Genomic DNA, 25,845 nt, shown 5'->3' with positions numbered 1-25,845 from the left:
GTTAAGCCTAGATCAATTTAACAATATAGGTGGATGGCACTTTCAGTACAGTCGGGCTTAAAATATAGATTTAGATTCTAGAAGTTTGTGACAAAATCGCTAGTTCTTTATATTTGCATAAACACAGTTTTTTTTTTGAGAAATCGGAAATAGCGTGAAATTCCGGTAGCCGGAAATCGTTAAAAATTTGAAATAATAAAGTTTTTCTGCCTCCGGAAAGATGCTAATCATCACTCTCTGTCAATATCTCGATTTTTGTTTTTTTGCATGATTACAATATTTTCTACTTAGGCCTACTCTATGAAAAAGTAAAAAGAAAATTAAAGCATAGTAAATTTTAAAAAAAATCCAGTTCAATAAAGCGGGATTGATCTCCCCTAAACAACATTTTTGTATATTTCTATATAACAGTAAAAAAAAAAAGGGGGGGGGGGGTTGTTTGCTAAGGAACTTCTAGTTGGATGGGACTATAGAAACAGTAAGTTTCTATTATATAACTTGTCATTTCTATCAATACAGACTAAGTTCTTAGCATATGCTACTTTATGATATGATATACTTACCTAACTCTAAAGGTTTTTAAAACAATCAGAAAGAGTAAAGTACCACCTCCAGTTACCAGAATTTCTTAGTTTATAAAAACTTTTATAGGGGTTAAATTTAGGGCAAGTCTTAAAAAACATTATTTTTATCAGATTAAGAATTTGGATTAAATTTATTAAATAAGCATATTTTGTAGTATCCACCGTACAAGGATATTTGCACAAAGTATATCTATAAGCCTCAATAATCCTGTTGCTTATTTAGTCTTCAGTTGACTGCAATAAACATGACAATATTAAGGTTAATTTAGTATAGAAATGTTTTCTAAATATAAACACAGGTAAACAAAGGTTACATCTTTAGAGTTAATATTAGAATGAGGAAAACATTCTACAATTTTTTAGACATCTGAGCTACATTTCCAGATAATGTTTTAACTGAAAGTAGCTAAGATAAAACAATATTTATATTTAAGATTATTGACCACAACCCAATGCTCAGATACATGTATAACACACAGTAAAAAAACAACAAGAAAATAATAGATTCAAAATTTTATTTCTGTTCAAAGAATAATCAACGCCTGTGACCATCATCCTCGAAATATATAAACACCATGTAAAACATAAACACAATGCAAGCATTCTCCAAACACCATGCTTCAATATGAACACATTTTTACAACCATACATATGAACACCATCAATCACACATGGTAAACTTTCCCCCCATTCAATCATACGAGCCCACAAACTAGCATCCCATCACTATCAAAACTGTATAACAGTTTCATCTCCTATACATTTAATCAACAGTTTATTTCACACATTAAGTATGACACTGCGGCTACTTTTCTAGCAATCTTACAACCAATTAGCTGCACAATCTGTTATTAAAACACTCTAGTTGGTAATAGGACCTGGACAAATCCAGTTCTTTGTTTATTTTGTTCAATTTTTAAAATCCAGCAAACAATATAAATAATGTACAAGTCTGTGTCAACATGTTGTGATGACTACTTTAAGACTTTCTGGACAAATGTCTGCACCAATCTGAAATAATTTGGGTCTGGTGAGTTAGGGAAAGTCTGTGAGATAGAACGGTTGAGTTGTGGCGGAGTGCTGGTTCTTGAGGTCCATGTCAGGTTGTTGGCCTGTGGTGTGGTTGGTGCAAATATGCCTGGGTGAGAGAAGATATTTATTATTAGACAGGTGGTGAGACAAGGTATTTATGTGGCAGGTGGTGAGACAGGGTATTTATGTGGTGGATGGTGAGACAAGGTATTTATGAGACAGGTGGTGAGACAATGTATTTATATGACAGGTGGGGAGACAGGGTATTTATGTGGTGGATGGTGAGACAAGGTATTTATGTGACAGGTGGTGAGATAAGGTATTTAGAAAACAAGTGGTGAGACAAGGTATTTATGTGACAGGTGGTGAGACAATATATTTATGTGACAGGTGGTGGGACAAGGTATTTTATGTGACAGGTGGTGAGACAAGGTATTTATGTGGTGGGCGGTGAGACAAGGTATTTATGTGACAGGTGGTGAGACAAGGTATGTATCATTAGACAGGTGGTGAGACAAGGTATTTATGTGACAGGTGGTGAGACAATGTATTTATGTGACTGGTGGTGAGACAAGGTATTTATGTGACAGGTGGTGAGACAAGGTATGTATCATTAGACAGGTGGTGAGACAATGTATTTATGTGACAGGTGGTGAGACAAGGTATTTATGTGACAGGTGGTGATACAAGGCATTTATGTGACAGGTGGTGAGACAAGGTATGTATCATTAGACAGGTGGTGAGACAAGGTATTTATGTGACAGGTGGTGAGACAAAGTACTAATATGATATGTGGTTGTAACAAGTGTTGATAATATTTAAAGCCAAAATAGAAAGCAGAAAGGGAAAGTTATTCAGTGAAAAAAAAACTAGAATGAAAATATCATTCATTTAATGTTGAGAATGTTTGTACAAAGAGAAAGAAAATACCAAAATACCATTAGATGATTGCTGAGGTGGGGTCAAGGACAAAGATCTGTCCCCAGCTCCTCTTCTTAGGTGGCGATGTAATGGCGACAAACAAGAATTCTGTAGATAGAAATCTTTTTTATATAAACCATGTAACAGAAAGAAACAATAGTTCTGCAAATAGATATCTTTTTTAAAATAAATCACTTATGGGAAGCCCCATGACTTCTGTAAATAAATTTCATTTTAAAATAATGTTGTCATTAAAAACATGGAATTTCAAAACTAAACTGTCTTGAGGGATCAGGCTCCTTAAAGAAGTGCAAGAATGAACAGAAAAATCATAAAAAAGGCTTTTGTTCAAAATGGCTTCTAAGATAGAGAAAATAATAAATCGCCAGCATCTAAGGGGAGAGAACTCACCAGTTCAGTGCCCAGCTCCCTCTTCAAGAATTGCCTGTCACGCGCCATCAAATTGGGGTCACGCAGGTAACGACATGCTTGTGACATCAAGATGTCCAGAGAAACTTCTAGAACAAACTGTACGACAGGGCTGGAAGTAGAGCAAACATTACCTGAACAGATTAATATATATATGGCAGGTTTGTATGTTACGTCATATATTCAGCAGGAGTGAAGGCAGGTTTGTATGTTACATTATATATTTGACAGGAGTGAAGGCTGGTTTGTATGTTACGTTATATATTTGACAGGAGTGAAGGCAGGTTTGTATGTTACGTTATATATTTGACAGGAGTGAAGGCAGGCTTGTATGCTACGTTATATATTTGACAGGAGTGAGGGCAGGTTTGTATGTTACGTTATATATTTGACAGGAGTGAAGGCAGGCTTGTATGCTACGTTATATATTTGACAGGAGTGAGGGCAGGTTTGTATGTTATGCATCAGACAGGTCTTAAAGCAGGTTTGTATGTTAAGTTTTATGTGTAGTAGTGAAGCTCTGGTCAGACTCACCGTGGGATGCAGTGCTTGGCTGAGTCATCAGGTGAATTCCTGTGTGGGGAGGCCTTGCCGTCCATCTGATAGAGCAAATTGGTAACAGTTAGTTCTACATCAGATGCTAGCTAGTAACAAATTGGTAACAGTTAGCTCTACATCAGAAGCTAGATAGTTACAAATTGTGAAGAGTTAATTACGCCCAGCTAGTACAACCCATGGTCTTTAGCCAAAACTTTATAAAAAAAAGTTTAACTGGTGCCTGACAGTTACTTACCATAAATAGTTATTTGGCACAGTTACCTACCCTAAGAAGGTGTCTGACAGTGACTACCCTAGACAGGTGTCTTACATTTACCTACCCTGTACAAGTTTCTGACAGTTACCTACCCTGTACAGGTGTCTGACACAGTTAACTACCATGTACAGGTGTCTGACACAGTTAACTACCATGTACAGGTGTCTGAAACAGTTAACTACCCTGTACAGGTGTCTTACATTTACCTACCCTAGACAGGTGTCTGACAGTTACCTACCCTAGACAGGTGTCTGACAGTTACCTACCCTGTACAGGTGCCTGACAGTTACCTACCCTAGACAAGTGTCTGACACAGTTACCTTGACAGGTGTCTGACACAGTTACCTAGACAGGTGTCTGACAGTTACCTACCCTGTACAGGTATTTGACAGTTACCTACCCTGTACAGGTATTTGACAGTTACCTACCCTAGACAGGTGTCTGACAGTTACCTACCCTAGACAGGTGTCTGACAGTTACCTACCCTGTGCAGGTGTCTGACAGTTACCTACCCTAGACAGGTGTCTGACAGTTACCTACCCTAGACAAGTGTCTGACACAGTTACATAGACAGGTGTCTGACACAGTTACCTAGACAGGTGTCTGACAGTTACCTACCCTGTACAGGTGTCTGACAGTTACCTACTCTGTACAGGTATTTGACAGTTACCTACCCTAGACAGGTGTCTGACAGTTACCTACCCTAGACAGGTGTCTGACAGTTACCTACCCTGTGCAGGTGTCTGACAGTTACCTACCCTAGACAGGTGTCTGACAGTTACCTACCCTAGACAAGTGTCTGACACAGTTACATAGACAGGTGTCTGACACAGTTACCTAGACAGGTGTCTGACAGTTACCTACCCTGTACAGGTGTCTGACAGTTACCTACTCTGTACAGGTATTTGACAGTTACCTACCCTAGACAGGTGTCTGACAGTTACCTACCCTAGACAGGTGTCTGACAGTTACCTACCTTGTGCAGGTGTCTGACAGTTACCTACCCTAGACAGGTAGTTACCTACCCTAGACAGGTGTCTGACACAGACTGTGACACAGTTGAGCAGGGTGCCAAATGTGATGCCCTCCACATCATCATCCAGTGAGGGAGTTCCAAACCCAAGTCTGAGAATTGGTTCCCATTCTGTCACGTCCACTCCCTGAAACAAATTAGGATAGTGTCAGTTTGACCACACCAAAGGATAAGGTCAGTGTGACACCAAAGGATAGGGTCAGTGTGACAACACCAAAGGATAGTGTCAGTGTGACAACACCAAAGGATAGTGTCAGTGTGACAACACCAAAGGATAGTGTCAGTGTGACAACACCAAAGGATAGTGTCAGTTTGACCACACCAAAGGATAAGGTCAGTGTGACACCAAAGGATAGGGTCAGTGTGACCACACCAAAGGTTAAGGTCAGTTTGACAACACCAAAGGATAGTGTCAGTGTGACAACACCAAAGGATAGTGTCAGTTTGACATCAAAGGATAGTGTCAGTGTGACAACACCAAAGGATAGGGTCAGTGTGACAACACCAAAGGATAGTGTCAGTTTGACAACACCAAAGGATAGTGTCAGTGACAACACCAAAGGATAGTGTCAGTGTGACAACACCAAAGGATAGTGTCAGTTTGACATCAAAGGATAGTGTCAGTGTGACAACACCAAAGGATAGGGTCAGTGTGACAACACCAAAGGATAGTGTCAGTTTGACAACACCAAAGGATAGTGTCAGTGACAACACCAAAGGATAGTGTCAGTTTGACAACACTAAAGGATAGTGTCAGTGTGACAACACCAAAGGATAGTGTCAGTTTGACAACACCAAAGGATAGTGTCAGTGTGACAGCACCAAAGGATAGTGTCAGTGTGACATCACCAAAGGATAGTGTCAGTTTGACAACACTAAAGGATAGTGTCAGTTTGACAACACTAAAGGATAGTGTCAGTGTGACAACACCAAAGGATAGTGTCAGTGTGACAGCTCCAAAGGATAGTGTCAGTGTGACAACACCAAAGGATAGTGTCAGTGTGACAACACCAAAGGATAGTGTCAGTGTGACAACACCAAAGGATAGTGTCAGTTTGACAACACCCAAGGATAGTGTCAGTGTGACAACACCAAAGGATAGTGTCAGTTTGACATCAAAGGATAGTGTCAGTGTGACAACACCAAAGGATAGTGTCAGTGTGACAGCACCAAAGGATAGTGTCAGTTTGACAACACCAAAGGATAGTGTCAGTGTGACAACACCAAAGGATAGTGTCAGTTTGACAACACCAAAGGATAGTGTCAGTTTGACAGCACCAAAGGATAGTGTCAGTTTGACAGCACCAAAGGATAGTGTCAGTTTGACAACACCAAAGGATAGTGTCAGTTTGACAGCACCAAAGAATAGTGTCAGTTTGACAACACCTAAGGATAGTGTCAGTTTGACAACACCAAAAGATAGTGTCAGTTTGACAACACCAAAGGATAGTGTCAGTGTGACAACACCAAAAGATAGTGTCAGTGTGACAGCACCAAAAGATAGTGTCAGTGTGACAGCACCAAAGCACGCTTTCATTAAGTGTCTTCTTACACCCGTCTCATCACGATCTTCTTTTCCTGTTTGTGCCAGAGGCAGATGAAGTAGAGTTCATCTGTTTAAATGACATCAGCATTCAGGGGGATAGGGTAATTAGTACTACTCAGTCAGGTACCCATTTGAGCTGAGTGGACTCTGTGAAACCTACAGAGCTGAGCCTGGGATACGAACTTTAGACTTTTGGGTTAGTTAGGAGTTCTACTATCTGACCATACCGTCCCCACGTACACCAATCTAATCAGCGCCTGAATCATGCTGATCTAATGAGTATACGCACATCTAATGTTCAAGTCTCATTATGTGTAAGTATGTTTCTTTAGAACATTTCAGTTCCACACTGTCCCATTCATTCTAAGACACTCTAACCTTTTCTGTTTATACTTCACACACATGGTAGAGCTAATAATAACCTGACCCAGTTTACATAGGCTTGACAGGTTCATGTACATCATAACATTGGAGCTTATTAATTGTATTGTTTTTATTTACTTTCTGCCCCAATGGGAAGTTCTCACGGGGAGCTAAGGTAGGCTTACCTGGTCAAACAGGATCTCAGGTAATCCAGGGGTAAAGTGCTTTAAGCATGACAGGCCTTTTCCAACCAGTCTTAGCATGCTGAAACAGTAAGATAAATGATATATTGTAAATACAGTGTTTAGATAGTAAACATCCCTCCTACCAAAAAAAGTCATTTTTATTAGGTGGAACATTGATGCTTAGTTCACTCTCTTTGTGTTTAATTGAGTGTGGGTTTTACCAGGTGAAAATGTGATGCTAAATTCTACACTAAATGGTTGTTTTATCAGTTGGTTCACACTAAAGGTGGTTTTATCAGTTGGTTCATACTAAAGTTGGTTTTATTAGTTAGGCTCACACTAAAGGTGGTTTTATCAGGCTCATACTGAAGGTGGTTTTATCAGTTGGTTCACACAGAAGGTGGTTTTTACTAGTTGCTCCATACTAATGGTGGTTTAATCAGTTAGGCTCACACTAAAGGTGGTTAAATCAAGCGCTCCAGACTAAAGGTGGTTTGATCAGTTAGGCTCACACTAAAGGTGGTTTTATCAGTTATGCTCATATTAATGGTGGTTTTAGCAGTTAGGCTCATACTAAAGATGGTTAAATATCAAGTGCTCTACACTAAAGGTGGTTTTATCAGTTAGACGCACATTAAAGGTAGTCGAACCAGGTACAAAGACACTAAAGGTAGTTGAACCAGGTACAAACACACTACCCACCTGTGCTGCACCTGGACCAGTTTCTTGCTAGGCTGCTCCACATCGTCCAGTGAACTCTGGTGCTGTAGGATGGACGGCACCTGTAGGATGGAGTCACACTTACCCAGACCATCCTGGCTTTTGGCATGCTGGGGGTTAAACCAAGGGTTAGGGAACAGAATGGTTGGCTTGTACACAATGTCAACAATACAGCACAGCAAGCTTGTACAAAATGTCAACAATACAGCACAGCATGGCTTGTACAAAATGTCAACAATACAGCATGGCTGGCTTGTACAAAATGTCAACAATGGTACCAAATTTAAAACTGAATTTTAAATATGTTACAAGCAATACAAACCTCTAGTAAGTGCAGGAGATATCTGGGTCTAATCAAAAGAGCCATGTAGGTCTGTATCATGGCCATAAGGGAGCCCTAGAGAGAAGAGATAGTGTTGACATATTAAACTACAGGGGTAGCAGCCCCCACCAGGTTAAGACGTGGTTGGTACAATCAACATTATAGAAGACTGACATGGTAAAATTTAGCTACAATTTACAGGTCAAATTAGCTTATCTTAACAATGATATAAAAAGAGTTTAGTAACAAAATTATCAAATCACAATGTTAGCAAATCTAAAAGAACAATGATTCCACACGTACCACAATTTTGGCCAGGACGTGTGGCAAGCTGTACCTCCACTGTTTGTGAAACGCACAAAGTTCCAGCACAAAACCACAGGTGGCTTCTGCCTCATCTAGAGTTGTCTTGCTGAGGTTTACACGGGCAACCAGCAGTGCCTACAGACATAAGATGACCAGGTATTGTCAAAACAAGCAAAGATGACCAGTTATATGTGTGACCAAGTTAATGTCAAAACAAGCAAAGATGACCAGTTAATATCAAAACAAGCAAAGATGACCAGTTCATGTCAAAATAAGCAAAGACCACATGCCATCAAGCAAAGATGACCAGTTATAAGTGTGACCAAGTTAATATCAAAACAAGCAAAGATGACCAGTTCATGTCAAAATAAGCAGACCACATGCCATCAAGCAAAGATGACCAGTTATAAGTGTGACCAAGTTAATATCAAAACAAGTAAAGATGACCATCAAAGATGACCAGTTATTGTCAAAACAGCAAAGATAACAAGTTAATGTCTGATCAAACTGATGTCAAAACAAGCAAAGATAACAAGTTAATGTCTGACCAAGTAAAGATGACCCAATTAATGCCAAAACAAAGATGACCATTAGACCAAGCAAAGATGGCCACTGGACTAAGCAAAGATAACCAGTTTATATCTGACTTAGTAAAGATGACCAAACTAATGTCAAAACAAGCAAAGATGACCAGTTAATGTCCGACTAAGCAAAGATGACCAGTTAATGTCCGACTAAACAAAAATGACCACTGGACAAAGCAAAAGATGAGTACACTGAAGAGCTCAGACATGACCCACCTGATACATCCTGTCCTGGTGCACCCCTATGACATTGAGAGCATCCTCCAGGAAGGAATGTTTCAGGACCCTCAGCATGGAGGAGAACAGATCTAAACACAGGCAGTACAGGCTGTGCCAGGTCACAGAGGCTGGTCTCAGACTTCTCAGTGCCTGCAAACATGGAAGACATGCCATCAGTAACATAAGATGACATAAAACTAACTCAGTCAGTCCTAGGGGATAAGGTAGAGGCTTCATCAGAAAGTTTATAGAAATCTAAGTCAGCTTAGTTTATTTCATATAAGCAAATATAGTGACAAATTTATTTAACTTCAGTAGATATAGTTGTAGTTTATTCAATCAAAGATAACAAAGTGGTCATTTATTCTTAACTTATTAACTGGAAATTTCCTTAAATATAAGCCAATTAAGTTGGTTTATTAAGAGGGTTTATGGTACTGGGGTATTTTTTCCTAGGGAAGGGAGGTATGTCCAGGGGTTTATGACTGGACACCTTCAGTGGTAAGTTATTTTACTTATGCTCATAAAATATAGAGAGAATGCATTGTAACATTCCATAAAACTAACACCATCATAATGGCAGTCAATCAGAATTGCAAAAAAAATTAGAAAAAAATAAAGCTAAATACTTCTAAAGAGGTGTTGTTACTTTCGTACTGTTAAAATTTTCTTTTATTTATACACATGCACAGTGCTACTACAGATAAACCCAGAACTAGCCATAAGTGTGAGTACCTTAGACAGAGCAACCCTGGACTGAGTGTTGTCCTCGTCGTAGGCATAACATGAGGTCAGGACTAGACACAGCTGGGAGATCAGGTTGTTGTTGACCAGCATCAAGGCTCCCTGGACATAAGGAGAAGGCAGCGTAACCATGGGATACTATAACACTACCAGCAGCATAACGATGGGATATTATCACACTACCAGCAGCATTATCATGGGATGCTATCACACTACCAGCAGCATAATCATGAGATACTATCACACTACTAGCTATGGCATTAGATCAGGCAGCACTATCATGGGATATTATCACACTACCAGCAGCATTATCATGGGATACTATCACACATACAGCTATGGCATTAGACCCATTTAACAACTGTAACAAAACTACCAGAAGACAAAATTACAGAATATTTCAACTATGACTAATGTATGATAAACAAATAAATGTGACAACTAAACAATTTAAACTATGACAACACCACAAACACAACATTAATTTTATGACACCAAAAACACCACAACATTAATTGTATGACAACAAAAACTACAGTTTACACTATGACTTCACCAAAACACAACATTAATTGAATGACAACAGCTTACAGTTTCTGTGGACGCTATCTTTATAAGAAGCAGTAGGGAAGAATAAATGTAGGATATTCCCTGCCTGGCCTGTAAAAAAAAAGATGAAATCTTTTTCCTCAATGTCATGGTAACAATACATCATCATTTTAAGAAAGACAACACTATTAAAAAAGCATATTATAAACTTTACTTTTAATCTGTGGCTGAAGAAATGAATGTTTACAAATAAGATGTAACTATCCACCGCATAAAATAGATAGAATTTTTAATGTTGAGACACGATAAAATATATTTTATTACATAGGACTTTTACAATGTAATGTTATTACAAGTCAACTTAAACCATGAAATTATTATGTGGTGAACTACACCTGACCTTAAAACAACAACTAACCAGAAGCCCTGGACAACAACTGACCACAGCCGTGGACAACAGCTGACCATATGCCCTGGACAACAACTGACCATAAACCCTGGACAACAGCTGACCAGAAGCCATGGACAACAGCTGACCATAAGCCATGGACAACAGCTGACCATAAGCCCTGGACACAAATTGACCATAAGCCCTGAATAACAGCTGACCACATGCCCTGGACAACAACTGACCATAAACCCTGGACAACAACTGACCATAAACCCTGGACAACAACTGACCATAAACCCTGGACAACAACTGACCATAAGCCCTGGACAACAGCTGACCATAAGCCCTGGACAACAGCTGACCTTAAGCCCAGGACAACAGCTGACCATAAGCCCTGGACAACAACTGACCTTGAACAAAGCCTCTGTGGTGGACAAGAGACTGGAGATGATGCCGTGTTCTTGGATGACCTGCAGTGAGGTCTCCAGGTCCTTGGTCATGTGCAGGATCTCAACCAGCAGGCAACAGGTCACTACCTGCAACTGTTAGAAGTTTGAGTTACTACCTGTGGCAGGTGACTACCTGTGGCAGGTGACTACCTGCAACTGTTAGATGTTTGAGTTACTACCTGTGGCAGGTGACTACCTGCAACTGTTAGAAGTTTGAGATACTACCTGCAACTGTTAGAAGTTTGAATTACTACCTGTTACAGGTGAGTACCTGCAACAGGTGAGTACCTGCAACTGTAAGCAATTTGATTTACTACCTGCAAATGGTGACAATAAACTGTTGTTGTTGCCTACTCTCTTTAACACTAACCTTGACATGATTCCCCAAGGCCTCTGTTTGCTGATTGGCTGTTGTCTCTAAGAGGGCGGGGACATGCCAGGAGCTGTTGAGGAATATGGAGCAGACCACACCCAGTAGGTCATGGAGAACACTGGACAGATCTGGAACAAATAGGTAAAAATGTTTCTAGAGCATAGATAAGTGTGGACCTAAGAAATTAAAACATTTCTTCACTAGAATAGAGGGCTATAAAACTGCTGAAACACTTAAATCACACTATACAAACAAACATTGTAAAATAGTAAGTAAAGTAGCTTTATGGTATCAGATGATGCCAGGGTCAAGTAGGTTTTGATAGATCAACACGTGTATGCTATCCAGTAAAGTAACTGTTACAACTACCCAGTAAACTTGCTACATTACCCAGTAAACTTTTGTCCCCTACCCAGTAAACTTGTTACATTACCCAGTGAACTTTTGTCCCCTAACCAGTAAACTTGTTACATTACCCAGTAAACTTTTGTCCCCTACCCAGTAAACTTGTTACATTACCCAGTAAACTTTTGTCCCCTAACCAGTAAACTTGTTACATTAACCAGTAAACTTTTGTCCTCTACCCAGTAAACTTTTGTCCCCTACCCGGTGAACTTGCTACAATCCCCCTTAGATCTGACTTACTGTCCAGCTTGTGTCCACTACCTAGTAAACTTGTGTCCACTACCTAGTAAACTTGTGTCCACTAACTAGTAAACTTGTTACTCTACAATCCCCCTCAGATCTAACTTACTGTCCAGCTTGTGTCCACTACACAGTAAACTAATAGTTACAACTACCCAGTAAACATGCTACATTACCCAGTAAACTAATTGTTACAACTACCCAGTAAGCATGCTACATTACCCAGTAAACTAATTGTTACAACTACCCAGTAAACATGCTACATTACCCAGTAAACTAATTGTTACAACTACCCAGTAAACATGCTACATTACCCAGTAAACTAATTGTTACAACTACCCAGTAAACATGCTACATTACCCCCCCCCCCTTAGATCTAACTTACTGTCCAGCTTGCGTCCACTACCCAGTAAACTTGTAGTACTACAATCCCCCTTAGATCTGACTTACTGTCCAGCTTGTGGCCACTACAATCCCCCTTAGAACTGACTTACTGTCCAGCTTGTGGCCACTACAATCCCCCTTAGAACTGACTTACTGTCCAGCTTGTGGCCACTACAATCCCCCTTAGAACTGACTTACTGTCCAGCTTGTGTCCACACTGCTGTAGAATGGTTGTGACTGACCCCAGCAGACCAATCTCTATTGAAGGAAACAGCTTCTCCCCACTGGTCGACTCCTCAATGGTGCTCATTAAAGTGTCCAGAGCCTCTTTGGCCACTGTCCCGTCTGAGTCCAGCAGATCCCTATATATATCATGCAAAGTATCAAAACATTAGTAAAATGTTGGATTTGATTTAGTAGTTCAAACCTTCCTATTTTTTTTAATTAACACAATATTTTAAACTGCTAAGCTATTTTATATCCTACAGTCTAGCAGATCCCTATAGATATCACCCAAGGTATCAAAACATTACTAAAATGTTGGATTTCATTTAGTGGCTCAAACCTCCCTATTTTTATTTCAGTTAGAACAATATTTTAAACTGCTAAGCCTTCCTTTATCCTTCAGTTAGTACACAATTTTAAACTGCTAAGTCATCCTATAATCTTCAGTTAGTAAAACATTTTAAACTGCTAAGCCTTTACATTTTCTTTACTTAACATTTTAAACAAAATAAAACATGACCGCTTATAACCCAGTAACAGGCATAGTGTATTAAAATCTTATGAATATTGTGTTAAGTTTATTTCTCCTGTTTCTATGATGGACAGTAAGGGGTTGAGTAAGGGCCAGTGTTGGTTAAGTTTAAGGTACAAGTAATAGCAAAATAATTTTATAATGTCCAAATTACATTTTCATTGCATAGATACCCTATTTTCTGAAACACCTATTATTTTTTAAAGCTGTTTTGAAATTGCTAATTTAATTACATCTCATCCATCTGGATTTATTTGTAGGTGGAATATGGTAACAAAGAAATAGCAGAAGGGCAATAACTCACTTGCTCCATGACTTGACTAATGTGAAGTAGAGTGCGCTGGCGATGGATGCCAGTTTTATCTTAATGTCAGACAGGTTGTTGGCACTAAACTGTGCACGGACGCCACGCAACAGGTCAGACAGGATGGTCATTTTGTCTTTGTCACTCATGTCAATGTCTGAAATCTGCAAGATTAAAAATGTTTGATATTTTCAAGGGTGAATAATGTTACAATTTTTCAAGGTTAATAGTCAGTCAGAGGTTTAAAAATATCTGAACTATTCAAGGCTAAAAAAAAAAGGAAAGTTAAAAATGTTTCAAAATCTGAAAGGTATAAAAAATTTCAGAATTCTGTAAAGTTAAAAATTTAAAAATATCTAAAATCTGAAACATTAAAAAATGTCAACAAATACAACAATATATATACACTAAATAAGATGGACCAAAATTAATTTTTTTACCAATGCAAAATTGCAATTGATGACAGAAATATTTTTGAACCTTTAAATGGCAATTAGTGATATAAATATTTTTGAACCTTAAAATGGCAATAAAATATTTTTGAACCTTAAAATGACAGAAATATTTTTGAACCTTAAAATGGCAATAAAATATTTTTGAACCTTAAAATGGCAATAAAATATTTTTGAACCTTAAAATGGCAATTAATGACAGATATATTTTTGAACCTTAAAATGGCTTGAGGTGACCAAGAAATTTTTCCACGCCAGCAGCAGATTTAAAGCTGGCAGCTCAGATATAGCTTGGGCTGGTGGTAGGTTGGCACTCTCACTCACTTCTTCAAGACTCAGCCTGACTGCCTGAAACATCAACTTTACATATGACTGTCTGATGACTGCACTTGTTTTAATATTCTAATGGCTAAAGCTGACACGCCTACCCCTGGCCACCAAAAGTAGGAACAGTCTTACCAAAAAGGAGAATTTGACACCAAAAAAAGAGGAACATAAGCCTGGAAGCTACTTTGCTAAGCAGAAAATAAACACTTAATATAAGAGAAAATATATAGGCCTTATACGCAGTATATAGGAGTATTATGAATAGAATCTAGATTTAATATAGTTTTATACTAAGTTAACTATTAGCAAGAATCTAGATCTATATACTAGTGCTTAATTTCAACTTATTTTTTTTTAATGAGATAAAGATTTTCTTATTTTTCAAATTAGTGGAACAAACTTCGACAAAAGCTGAATAAGACGCATTTTAAGTAAAATGCGGAACAATTCCACTTTTGGTGGGACGGTAGGTATGTCTGCTAATGTACACAAACAAATGGCCAAAACAAAAACAAAAATACTAGCTAATTTAAACAGAATACAGAAAAAATATGACAAAAACAATAACAACTGGCAAATTTAAAATATTGGATAAAAACAAACAAAAAAAAAACCTCACATAAATTGGTCTAAAATCATAAATAAACGACCAATATAAAACAGCCAGAACACAAAGTAAAACTGGCCTTAAAGAAAAAAAAACTTACCTTTGACCAGTAACTAAGTCGTCCACCAGCAAAGGTAGCCTTCAGATGTTTCTTGAAGTTTGAGTCCAGCTGTGAGCTAACCATAGAAAAAAAACAACTTCTTTATACCTAGATTTTTAACTGCTAAGACTACACACACTTTCTATCAAAATAAACAGGAATATAAAACAAGCAGTGGCCAACTGGCAAGTTAAATTTGACAAAACTAATGACAACTTACCTGGCCATGGCATAAAGTTCCATGCCAATAATTCTCAGGGAGAAAGAGGTCAACTTGGTCTGGAGTTTCAGTGCCTGGGTCAGAGAAATGACAACATCAAACTAGAAAAATTGTCCTCACACAACACATCTAACAGAACAAAATTCTTTTCAGCTAGTAGTTAAAAGTGGCATTAAACAAAACTAGCGGAGTTGCGAATTATTTCAGCCAAGTGTTCTACAGCACTATTAATGAGTGATATAAAAAATATCCATTCAGCATAGATGTATTCATCTCAGGCTTGGCACTTAACAGATTTTTAACAAATAAGTTCTTGAAAGTATAAAACTCTAAAAAAAATACTCCTAGTGTTAACTCTGGTTATCAAGGCCAACATTGTTAGAATTAGATGTTGACAAACTTTACAGATTTTTAAACAAGTTCTTGAAAGTATAAAACTACCTGGTTAAAAAAAATACTCCTAATGTTAACTCTGATTATCAAGGCCAACATTGTTAGAATTAGATGTTGACAAACTTTACAGATTTTTAAACAAGTTCTTGAAAGTATAAAACTATCTGGTTGAAAAAAATACTCCTAATGTTAACTCTGATTATCAAGGCCAACATTGTTAAAATTAGATGTTGACAAACTTTACAGATTTTTAAACAAGTTCTTGAAAGTATAAAACTATCTGGTTGAAAAAAATACTCCTAATGTTAACTCTGGTTATCAAGGCCAACATTGATAAAATTAGATGTTGACAAACTGAAATGAATCTCAGTGCTAGAGGGTTAAATTATCATCTGTACCTGGACAGAGAGGTCATCTTGTTCGTCCACTGCTGGCAGGTCCTGTGTGAGTGGCGCCAACACACTCGGCCAAAATGTTTCACTGGTCAAGAAAAATTCAATTAACAAAGTGGTGAGCAGTGAGATTGATAATTATTTTTAGCTGAGGTAATTTCACATGTAACATGAGATAATTTAAAAAAGTTTATAATCTAAAATAACATGGAAGATAAATAACCTATTCAAAAATTAAAACATGGACATTTTTAAAAATATTCTAAAACAATCTAGAAAAAAAAAATATGGAAAATAAACTCAAAGAAAACAAATAAAATTTATCTTAAAAAAATAATTTAATACAGTCAAAAATTAACCTAAAGAACAAATAAAATATGGAAAATAAATTAACACAGAAAACAAATTAACCCATGGCAGTAGTTTCACAAACTTTTTAAAAAATATATGACAAAATCAATAATCGGACATAAATAAACAGAACATATTAAACAGCCAATAGAAATGAACATGATTATAACTGCTAACATACTTGGCCCTAAGCACAGCCATTGGTGTCTCCTTCATGCCGTACCATAAGGAGTGGACAAAATCCAGCGCAGCACACAGCAGCTCTGGGGGGCACTCATAGGTACACTGTTTTTTGACCTCCATAAGGTCAAGTAGGGGAGGCAAGCAGCTGCTGCGGCCCAGGCGAAGGTCGTGCTGGTAAAAAAAAACATTTATTTTAAAGTAAACAAAAAAATGTTCAACTTAGCATGTTTTACCTAAATGAATTATAAGAAAGTAGTTTGGCTTGTTAATATCTTAAGATCTATTATGAAGATGCATGTAGAAGTGACATTCTTGTGTTAATATTTTAATGATGGGAAAGTATGTTGTATGGGATGGTGTGGTTGGAAGGTAGACCCTGTGAGTGTTAAGCAGAAAGTCTTAAGTTTAGATCCTGGGCTAGTGTCCATAAGATGTCCCTGAGACCGTCCAACTCTGATGAGTACCTGACTCACTTTAGGGAAAGTAAAGGCACGTGGGCATGGTGCTGAACAATGTGGGCATGGTGCTGACCAAAGTGGGCATGGTGCTGACCAATGTGGGCATGGTGCTGACCAATGTGGGCATGGTGCTGACCAATGTGGGCATGGTGCTGACCAATGTGGGCATGGTGCTGACCAATGTGGGCATGGTGCTGACCAATGTGGGCATGGTGCTGACCAATGTGGGCATGGTGCTGACCAATGTGGGCATGGTGCTGACCAATGTGGGCATGGTGCTGACCAATGTGGGCATGGTGCTGACCAATGTGGGCACGGTGCTGACCAATGTGGGCACGGTGCTGACCAATGTGGGCATGGTGCTGACCAATGTGGGCATGGTGCTGACCAATGTGGGCATGGTGCTGACCAATGTGGGCATGGTGCTGACCAATGTGGGCATGGTGCTGACCAATGTGGGCATGGTGCTGACCAATGTGGGCATGGTGCTGACCAATGTGGGCATGGTGCTGACCAATGTGGGCATGGTGCTGACCAATGTGGGCATGGTGCTGACCAATGTGGGCATGGTGCTGACCAATGTGGGCATGGTGCTGACCAATGTGGGCACGGTGCTGACCAATGTGGGCACGGTGCTGACCAATGTGGGCATGGTGCTGACCAATGTGGGCATGGTGCTGACCAATGGGGGCATGGTGCTGACCAATGTGGGCATGGTGCTGACCAATGTGGGCACGGTGCTGACCAATGTGGGCATGGTGCTGACCAATGGGGGCATGGTGCTGACCAATGTGGGCATGGTGCTGACCAATGGGGGCATGGTGCTGACCAATGTGGGCATGGTGCTGACCAATGTGGGCATGGTGCTGACCAATGTGGGCATGGTGCTGACCAAACTATCCGTTTAAATAACACAAGGTCAGAAAACAGGTGAAACATCATTCACTTGCCCCATGTACCATCTTGTTTGAAAAAGTAGCCTTTTTATTATTATTGATGAAGTAATATCTTACTAACTATTGTTATGATATACAGGGAAGTAAAACAGAGATAGTTGCACAGAGATTTCATACATAGGTTATTTAACAAATGTGGCGGTATAAAAATCACCATTTGCTTAGCATAGTCAAGGCAAAAATCTCAGATATTATAGACAGAGGACCAGAACAGATGGCATGGCATTGTGAATCAGTCAAAAGTGATGCCCTAGAAACACCAACACTACTGGTATAAGCCAGACTTATGATGTAGCAATACCTTAGGTATGTGACAGGACAAATGATCTCAGACAAAATATTTGTGATACCATTTGTCCATGGTATCATTTGTCCTGATATCTTTAGTCCTTGATATCATTTGAGATATTTTGTCTGAGATCATTTGTCATGGAGCCCAGCTACTGGTATAGACTAGACTAAAGCTGTACTACCTTAGATTTGTCAGCCACACCATCCCCCTGTTGCTGCACATTCAAGAAGATCTCAATGAGTCCATGTTGGCTGTCCACACACACTGATAGAAGCTCCAGTATACTAACCCTCAGCTGTATATCCTACAAATAAAAAAACAACAAATGTTTGCAGATTAGCAAGTCTCTTCAGGAGTTCATATCACTGTTATAAAGCCAGGATAACTCAATACAACCAGCACTCAGTAAAATGTAATCACCTCAGAAACAGCTTGAAGTCTTGTCAGAAACATATCTCTAATTGGTTCAGCATCATTTCCTAGGCAGGCCAAAATGGACATTGGTGATACCTGAAAAATATTATTGAAAGTAAGCTTTAAAAAGGATTTATAATATAATATGAAAAAAAAAATGAAACTATTAAAGTTTGAAAATTTCAAAGCATAATAGTTTTCCAAATAATTATATTTCATGGGATGGTGTGGTAGTAGGCATATGACTGCTAAGCCGTGAGTCTCGAGTTCGCATCCAGGGCTTGATTCTGTAGGACATCCTAGTCTACCCAGCTCTGATGTGTACCTAACTATTCTTAGGGAAAGTAAAGGCAGCTGGGCATAGTGCTGATTTTCAAATGCCAAGGTCACTTAAACAGGTAAACTACTTCTGCCCATGAAGTTTTAAAGCGTACTTTAATTATATTTCAGTTTTTTAAAATTACATTTCTAGTGAAAAAAATTCATTGACTCACCATGGCTAGACGTTTGAGTAACAGGGTAGCTAAAGTGGGCAGCCTAAAGCTGTGCCTGTGATAGATGTACTGGGCTATAGTGGCCACCATGTGCTGGTGCTGATGGCCTGGGGGCTGGGAGGACAGGATCTGCTCCACGGGGGAGGGGCCCTGCTGGGGGGGCTTCAGGAGGAGCAGGCGGTTCAGCAGGGAGAGGGAGATCTCAATCAGCTCCACTAGGTCCACCCCTGCGCCCTTCAGTAGGCTGCGGACAAGGGGAAATTATTGTTTCAAGGTCATGGCGTGGGTGGTCATATATTTGTGGTGGTCATTTATTTGTGGTGGTCATATATTTGTGGTGGTCATATATTTGTGGTGGACACCTGTCAATGAGGTCATGGTATGGGTGGTCATATATTTGTGGTGGTCACCTGTCAATGAGGTCATGGTATGGGTGGTCATATATTTGTGGTGGTCATATATTTGTGGTGGTCATTTATTTGTGGTGGTCATTTATTTGTGGTGGTCACCTGTCAATGAGGTCATGGTGTGGGTGGTCATATATTTGTGGTGGTCATTTATTTGTGGTGGTCATTTATTTGTGGTGGTCACCTGTCAATGAGGTCATGGTGTGGGTGGTCATATATTTGTGGTGGTCATTTATTTGTGGTGGTCACCTGTCAATGAGGTCATGGTATGGGTGGTCATATATTTGTGGTGGTCACCTGTCAATGAGGTCATGGTATGGGTGGTCATATATTTGTGGTGGTCATTTATTTGTGGTGGTCATTTATTTGTGGTGGTCACCTGTCAATGAGGTCATGGTGTGGGTGGTCATATATTTGTGGTGGTCATTTATTTGTGGTGGTCATTTATTTGTGGTGGTCACCTGTCAATGAGGTCATGGTGTGGGTGGTCATATATTTGTGGTGGTCATTTATTTGTGGTGGTCATTTATTTGTGGTGGTCACCTGTCAATGAGGTCATGGTGTGGGTGGTCATATATTTGTGGTGGTCATTTATTTGTGGTGGTCATTTATTTGTGGTGGTCACCTGTCAATGAGGTCATGGTATGGGTGGTCATATATTTGTGGTGGTCATATATTTGTGGTGGTCACCTGTCAATGAGGTCATGGTGTGGGTGGTCATATATTTGTGGTGGTCACCTGTCAATGAGGTCATGGTATGGGTGGTCATATATTTGTGGTGGTCATTTATTTGTGGTGGTCATTTATTTGTGGTGGTCACCTGTCAATGAGGTCATGGTATGGGTGGGCATTTGTTATTGGGGTCAAGGATAGGTGGTCACCAATCAATTGAGTCATGGTATAGGGGAGGGGGAAAGTATCTGTAATTGGGGTCATGATCTTTAAAGTGACATTGGGGTCATGGTATGGGTGGGGATCTGGCATTGGGTCATGGCATGGGGTGGGGGGGTCATGTCATTGGTACCATGGTATGGGTGGCCATCTGTCTGTCCAGGGAATCTCTTAGTGTGGGGTTATAAGCTTGGTGGTCATGTGGTAATTATGTCAGTGTTTGTAATATGATAAATATAAAATATATAAAATATGATAAAGTCAATCAGTTGTGGTGGTTAATATTAACACTGTATTGGTATTATGTGAATGTTTACAAACATAAGCATTGTCGTGTAGGTGATGGTACTGAACTTTGTCATTCAAATGTCAACAAACTCCTAATGTTCTACAAACCTTGCTTGCTGTGCTAATGACATCTGGACATTGTCCACCCCCGTGGAGATAATCTCCAGTAGAGCCCGGCCTGCCTCAGTGTACAGCAGCCCAAAGACACACGTCTCCTGTAGACTGGGACACCTGTCATGTACACGTGTACAAACTTTAGTGTACGACAAGCTAGTATACAAGACTTAACAAAGTGAAATGGAAATTATTTTAGAATTACTTTAATTTAGAGTAAGTTTTACGATGTTTTTAACACACAAAATTAAACTAAAATAATTAATAAAAATGTATACATTTTAAAAAGCTGATGAGAATCTTCAAATAAGGGTTAACAATAATAATAAAGGCCCTTTACTTTTAGTAATGGCATATGATTTGTTATTCATGTTGACCTTTCTGAGATCAAAGTTCACAAGAAACTTTGAACTTAAGTCATACTTACTGTACATCAGGAACAGTGTTGGGTTTCTTTATGAAGTTGAGAATTGTGTGAAACAAGTTCAAACACTTTTGACCTGAAAGAAGAAAGTTGCATTCAGAATAGTATCAAATTTCAAAATAATGCCAGAACAATTTTTTAAAATCTGGCATAAGATCACAAAACTATACACATCAAATATTTCTTTCAGATTAATACTGGCCCCAGTCAAAAGAGTAAGGAAAATTAAATATATAAAAAAGAAAACAATGTCAGTGTTACCAATAACTTTCCTTTGTGAGACGTCTGCATATCTCCACTTCTGGTAGCGAGGAAACACCTCCCTCAGAATAAACAGCAGACTTGCTGTGTGGTCCCTCTCATCTTTCTGGTTGGGGGAAAACTGTGGGGACAGGTGATAAGGTCTGTTATTAGGGGTGGAGTAATTGGGGATCATTTTGATGTGGGCCTGTTTGTCAGTGGAACTGCAGTTTGGGGGAGGATTTTTTGTAGGGGGGTTATTTTGTCAGATGTAGTTATTGCTGCCCACTGGTGTGTGGGCTGTTTTGTTAAGGGTAAAATGGTGAGGGGCCATTTGATTGTGGGCCATTTTATCAGGGGTAGAGTGGTCAGGGGCCATTTAGTGGCCCATTTTATCACTGCCCCCTTCTTTTGTCTAGTCCTATATTGTGTTTTATCTTTTGTCAGACACAACATCAGCGGTCAAAAGGGGGGGGGGGGGGGGCATTATGTTTGGGCACACTTGTCGAAGACCATTTAGATTGAGTATCCAAGTTAAACCAGCATAACTTAAAGAAGTGACAGTCACCTAATTGTTCTGAAGGCAGGAAAGATAGAATGTATTGTATCTAGGTACAGGCTAGAGCCATAGAGAGATTCACATATAACCTGGTTTGACCATCTCAAAAATAACATTGTAAAAAAAAAACATACCTTTATTAAGTTAGTGACCAGATCCAGGGCAGCAATGGTGACCACGTACACACCCTGAGCACATTCCGTAGTGGTCAGGACACACCCGTACAAGCCTTGGTTCACACCATCACCACTGTGGGATCAACATACTAAAGGTAACACGCTAGAACACATATAAATATAAGCTACATATGTGTTAGACATCAAGGGGTTAAAAATCTAAACCTGATTATTTTGATATTAAAACTAGCAAGATACTAACAACTAGAAGCGCTAGCAACGGATGGCTTTAAAGCTGATAATTTTGATGACACTAAAGCTAGCAAGATACTAGCAACTAGATGAGCTAGCAACGGATGGCTTTAAAGCTGATAATTTTGATGACACTAAAGCTAGCAAGATACTAGCAACTAGATGCGCTAGCAAAGGATGGCTTTAAAGCTGATAATTTTTTACCTGTATTATGTAGAGATGTTTCACAATTGTCTACACAAATAACAAGCATATCAAAATATGCACAGGGGACACCATTATATTTTGACTAGTAATAAAGTTTCTAAATATTATACTAGAGTTGAGATAAGGACAACAAAGTTTAGCAAGGCCGGGGGAGTATATGAAGCCGCAAAGAGTTTTTCACTACAAGGTGTAGGAGGTCACAAAGGATGAATATGGCCAGGCAGAAATGAAGCCATCAACATGGCCACAGTTGAAACAAGGCCAACATTGTTCAACATTGCCAGTGTGTAGACATCCACAGAAGACATGGTACACTTACCTCATTGCATCTGTGACATTTTTTATGTTGATTGTCATGAAAGGGAGAAAACCAGTCTGCTTCAAGTGGTGTGAGACCTGTAAAATGGTGGAGATTTAATGTCAATTATTAGTGAACTAGCACATACAGAAATATTAAGTATAACCTCGGATATATTTTAACGGGCAGAATGTCAGTTTTAAGATAGAAATTAATATAATTTTTTTAAATCCTTGACACTGAAAATGTTTGGCAAGATACATAAGGTGGATGCACTTATAGCAACTGCAACACAGAATGGAAAAAAATGTTGGTCACTTACTGGAAAAAGTTACATCACCGACAAATGGAATTATAGACATTTGAAGGAAATAAAAATTCCACTGCATATAAATAACTACGTGACAAAAACAGCAACTTAAAATTTTATATCTTATTTAATTTCAGTTAACTGCAAGGAATTGTGAAACAAATTTTCAGTTGACTGCAAGGAATTGTGAAACAAATTTTCAGTTGACTGCAAGGAATTGTGAAACCAATTTTCAGTTGACTGCAAGAAATTGTGAAACAAATTTTCAGTTGACTGCAAGGAATCGTGAAACAAATTTTTCAATTGACTGCTGGGAATTGTGAAACAAAATTTCAGTTGACTGCCAGGAATTGTGAAACCAATTTTCAGTTGACTGCAAGGAATTGTGAAACAAATTTTCAGTTGACTGCAAGGAATTGTGAAACAAATTTTCAGTTGACTGCAAGGAATCGTGAAACAAATTTTTCAATTGACTGCTGGGAATTGTGAAACAAAATTTCAGTTGACTGCCAGGAATTGTGAAACCAATTTTCAGTTGACTGCAAGGAATCGTGAAACAAATTTTTCAATTGACTGCTGGGAATTGTGAAACAAAATTTCAGTTGACTGCCAGGAATTGTGAAACCAATTTTCAGTTGACTGCAAGGAATTGTGAAACCAATTTTCAGTTGACTACAAGGAATTGTGAAACCAATTTTCAGTTGACTGCAAGGAATTGTGAAACAAATTTTCAGTTGACAGCAAGGAATTGTGAAACAAAATTTCAGTTGACTGCCAGGAATTGTGAAACCAATTTTCAGTTGACTGCAAGGAATTGTGAAACCAATTTTCATTTGACAGCAAGGAATTGTGAAACCAATTTTCAGTTGACTGCAAGGAATTGTGAAACAAATTTTCAGTTGACTGCAAGGAATCGTGAAACAAATTTTTCAATTGACTGCTGGGAATTGTGAAACAAAATTTCAGTTGACTGCCAGGAATTGTGAAACCAATTTTCAGTTGACTGCAAGGAATCGTGAAACAAATTTTTCAATTGACTGCTGGGAATTGTGAAACAAAATTTCAGTTGACTGCCAGGAATTGTGAAACAAATTTTCAGTTGACTGCAAGGAATTGTGAAACAAATTTTCAGTTGACTGCAAGGAATTGTGAAACAAATTTTCAGTTGACTGCAAGGAATTGTGAAACAAATTTTCAGTTGACTGCCAGGAATTGTGAAACCAATTTTCACTTGACTGCAAGGAATTGTGAAACCAATTTTCAGTTGACTGCCAGGAATTGTGAAACAAAATTTCAGTTGACTGCCAGGAATTGTGAAACCAATTTTCACTTGACTGCCAGGAATTGTGAAACAAATTTTCAGTTGACTGCAAGGAATTGTGAAACAAATTTTCAGTTGACTGCAAGGAATTGTGAAACAAATTTTCAGTTGACTGCAAGGAATTGTGAAACAAATTTTCAGTTGACTGCAAGGAATTGTGAAACCAATTTTCAGTTGACTGCAAGGAATTGTGAAACCAATTTTCAATTGACTGCTGGGAATTGTGAAACAAATTTTCAATTGACTGCTGGGAATTGTGAAACAAATTTTCAGTTGACTGCAAGGAATTGTGAAACAAATTTTCAGTTGACTGCAAGGAATTGTGAAACAAATTTTCAGTTGACTGCCAGGAATTGTGAAACAAATTTTCAATTGACTGCAAGGAATTGTGAAACCAATTTACCTCCTGGTAAAACTTGGGTACTGATAGTGACAAGCAGTGAACTGTGTGGGCCAGTAGCTCCAGAGGACTTGGTGTCAGAACTGCAAACCTGAAAAATAAGGGAACAAATAAACATAAGATCCGTAGTTAAAATTTTTAATAATTCCTGTACTGTTAGATAAGTTTCCCTTTCAAACCTGACGGTCTATGGGGCAAGTGAAGTAGAGTTCACTTGTTTCTGTGACCTCGGCATATGAAGAGATAGTGTGGTCAGCACTATGCCCAGCCGCCTTTACTTTCCCTAACGTGAGTTAGGTACCCATCAGAGTTGGGTGGACTCAGGGACGGTCTACTGACTTAAACCCGGATTCGAACTTGAGACATACGGGTTAGCAGTCCAACTCTCTACCGCTGACCATTCCGTCCTGTTAGATAGCGATTAGAAATGACCTTCACCTTAAAATTAACTGGTAACCCAACTGCAGGATCTCTGAGAACTGAAAAACTGCTTCCGGGTCAAAGGTGACAATCTCCTTGACTAGGTTCATCACCATGGTTGTCTTGAGTACTTGTTCTGTCTGCACCATGCCTGAAAACATTTTTATTTTATTTTCAAAAGTAAGGTTAGAATACAATCTTAGAAAGTAAAGTATCCCCTCTAAATTCTATGTGGGATGATCAAAGTCCCTATTGTAGGTGAAGTAGAATGTGTTGCTTTCACTTCAGCTTAATAGTGACCTGTC

The 25,845-nt window shown here is 38.9% G+C and overlaps 1 protein-coding gene across 2 annotated transcripts in view; it reads right to left on the bottom strand.

The window, feature by feature from the left end:
* Positions 1 to 1,089: 1,089 nt before the first annotated feature.
* The window catches only part of LOC131929919 (nucleoporin NUP188), a 34,717-nt gene continuing 9,961 nt past the window's right edge, over positions 1,090 to 25,845 (bottom strand). The window contains exons 20-50 of one of the 2 annotated variants that reach the window (XM_059286308.1): positions 25,559 to 25,691; positions 25,124 to 25,211; positions 23,111 to 23,187; positions 22,351 to 22,465; positions 21,679 to 21,799; positions 21,421 to 21,493; positions 20,988 to 21,110; positions 19,294 to 19,537; positions 18,806 to 18,895; positions 18,567 to 18,689; positions 16,678 to 16,850; positions 16,152 to 16,233; positions 15,361 to 15,434; positions 15,141 to 15,216; positions 14,323 to 14,466; positions 13,655 to 13,818; positions 12,792 to 12,955; positions 11,562 to 11,692; positions 11,153 to 11,284; positions 10,394 to 10,462; positions 9,794 to 9,904; positions 9,056 to 9,208; positions 8,253 to 8,390; positions 7,950 to 8,024; positions 7,610 to 7,737; positions 6,908 to 6,986; positions 4,806 to 4,940; positions 3,501 to 3,565; positions 2,949 to 3,078; positions 2,555 to 2,645; positions 1,090 to 1,722 (exon numbers count right to left, since the gene is read on the bottom strand). In XM_059286308.1, coding sequence (XP_059142291.1) covers positions 1,559 to 1,722; positions 2,555 to 2,645; positions 2,949 to 3,078; positions 3,501 to 3,565; positions 4,806 to 4,940; positions 6,908 to 6,986; positions 7,610 to 7,737; positions 7,950 to 8,024; positions 8,253 to 8,390; positions 9,056 to 9,208; positions 9,794 to 9,904; positions 10,394 to 10,462; positions 11,153 to 11,284; positions 11,562 to 11,692; positions 12,792 to 12,955; positions 13,655 to 13,818; positions 14,323 to 14,466; positions 15,141 to 15,216; positions 15,361 to 15,434; positions 16,152 to 16,233; positions 16,678 to 16,850; positions 18,567 to 18,689; positions 18,806 to 18,895; positions 19,294 to 19,537; positions 20,988 to 21,110; positions 21,421 to 21,493; positions 21,679 to 21,799; positions 22,351 to 22,465; positions 23,111 to 23,187; positions 25,124 to 25,211; positions 25,559 to 25,691 — 3,665 coding nt within the window. In that variant the 3' untranslated portion in view covers positions 1,090 to 1,558. The remainder of the gene's footprint in view (positions 1,723 to 2,554; positions 2,646 to 2,948; positions 3,079 to 3,500; positions 3,566 to 4,805; positions 4,941 to 6,907; positions 6,987 to 7,609; positions 7,738 to 7,949; positions 8,025 to 8,252; positions 8,391 to 9,055; positions 9,209 to 9,793; positions 9,905 to 10,393; positions 10,463 to 11,152; positions 11,285 to 11,561; positions 11,693 to 12,791; positions 12,956 to 13,654; positions 13,819 to 14,322; positions 14,467 to 15,140; positions 15,217 to 15,360; positions 15,435 to 16,151; positions 16,234 to 16,677; positions 16,851 to 18,566; positions 18,690 to 18,805; positions 18,896 to 19,293; positions 19,538 to 20,987; positions 21,111 to 21,420; positions 21,494 to 21,678; positions 21,800 to 22,350; positions 22,466 to 23,110; positions 23,188 to 25,123; positions 25,212 to 25,558; positions 25,692 to 25,845) is intronic. The other variant, XM_059286309.1, reaches the window with a different exon arrangement.

Source organism: Physella acuta, unplaced genomic scaffold (assembly GCF_028476545.2).
Source record: "Physella acuta isolate Inbredline_101_S28 unplaced genomic scaffold, ASM2847654v3 ptg001693l, whole genome shotgun sequence".
Classification (NCBI taxonomy): Eukaryota; Metazoa; Mollusca; class Gastropoda; family Physidae; genus Physella; species Physella acuta.
Note: the sequence above shows the minus strand (reverse complement) of the source record. Positions and strands in the feature narration are given on the sequence as shown.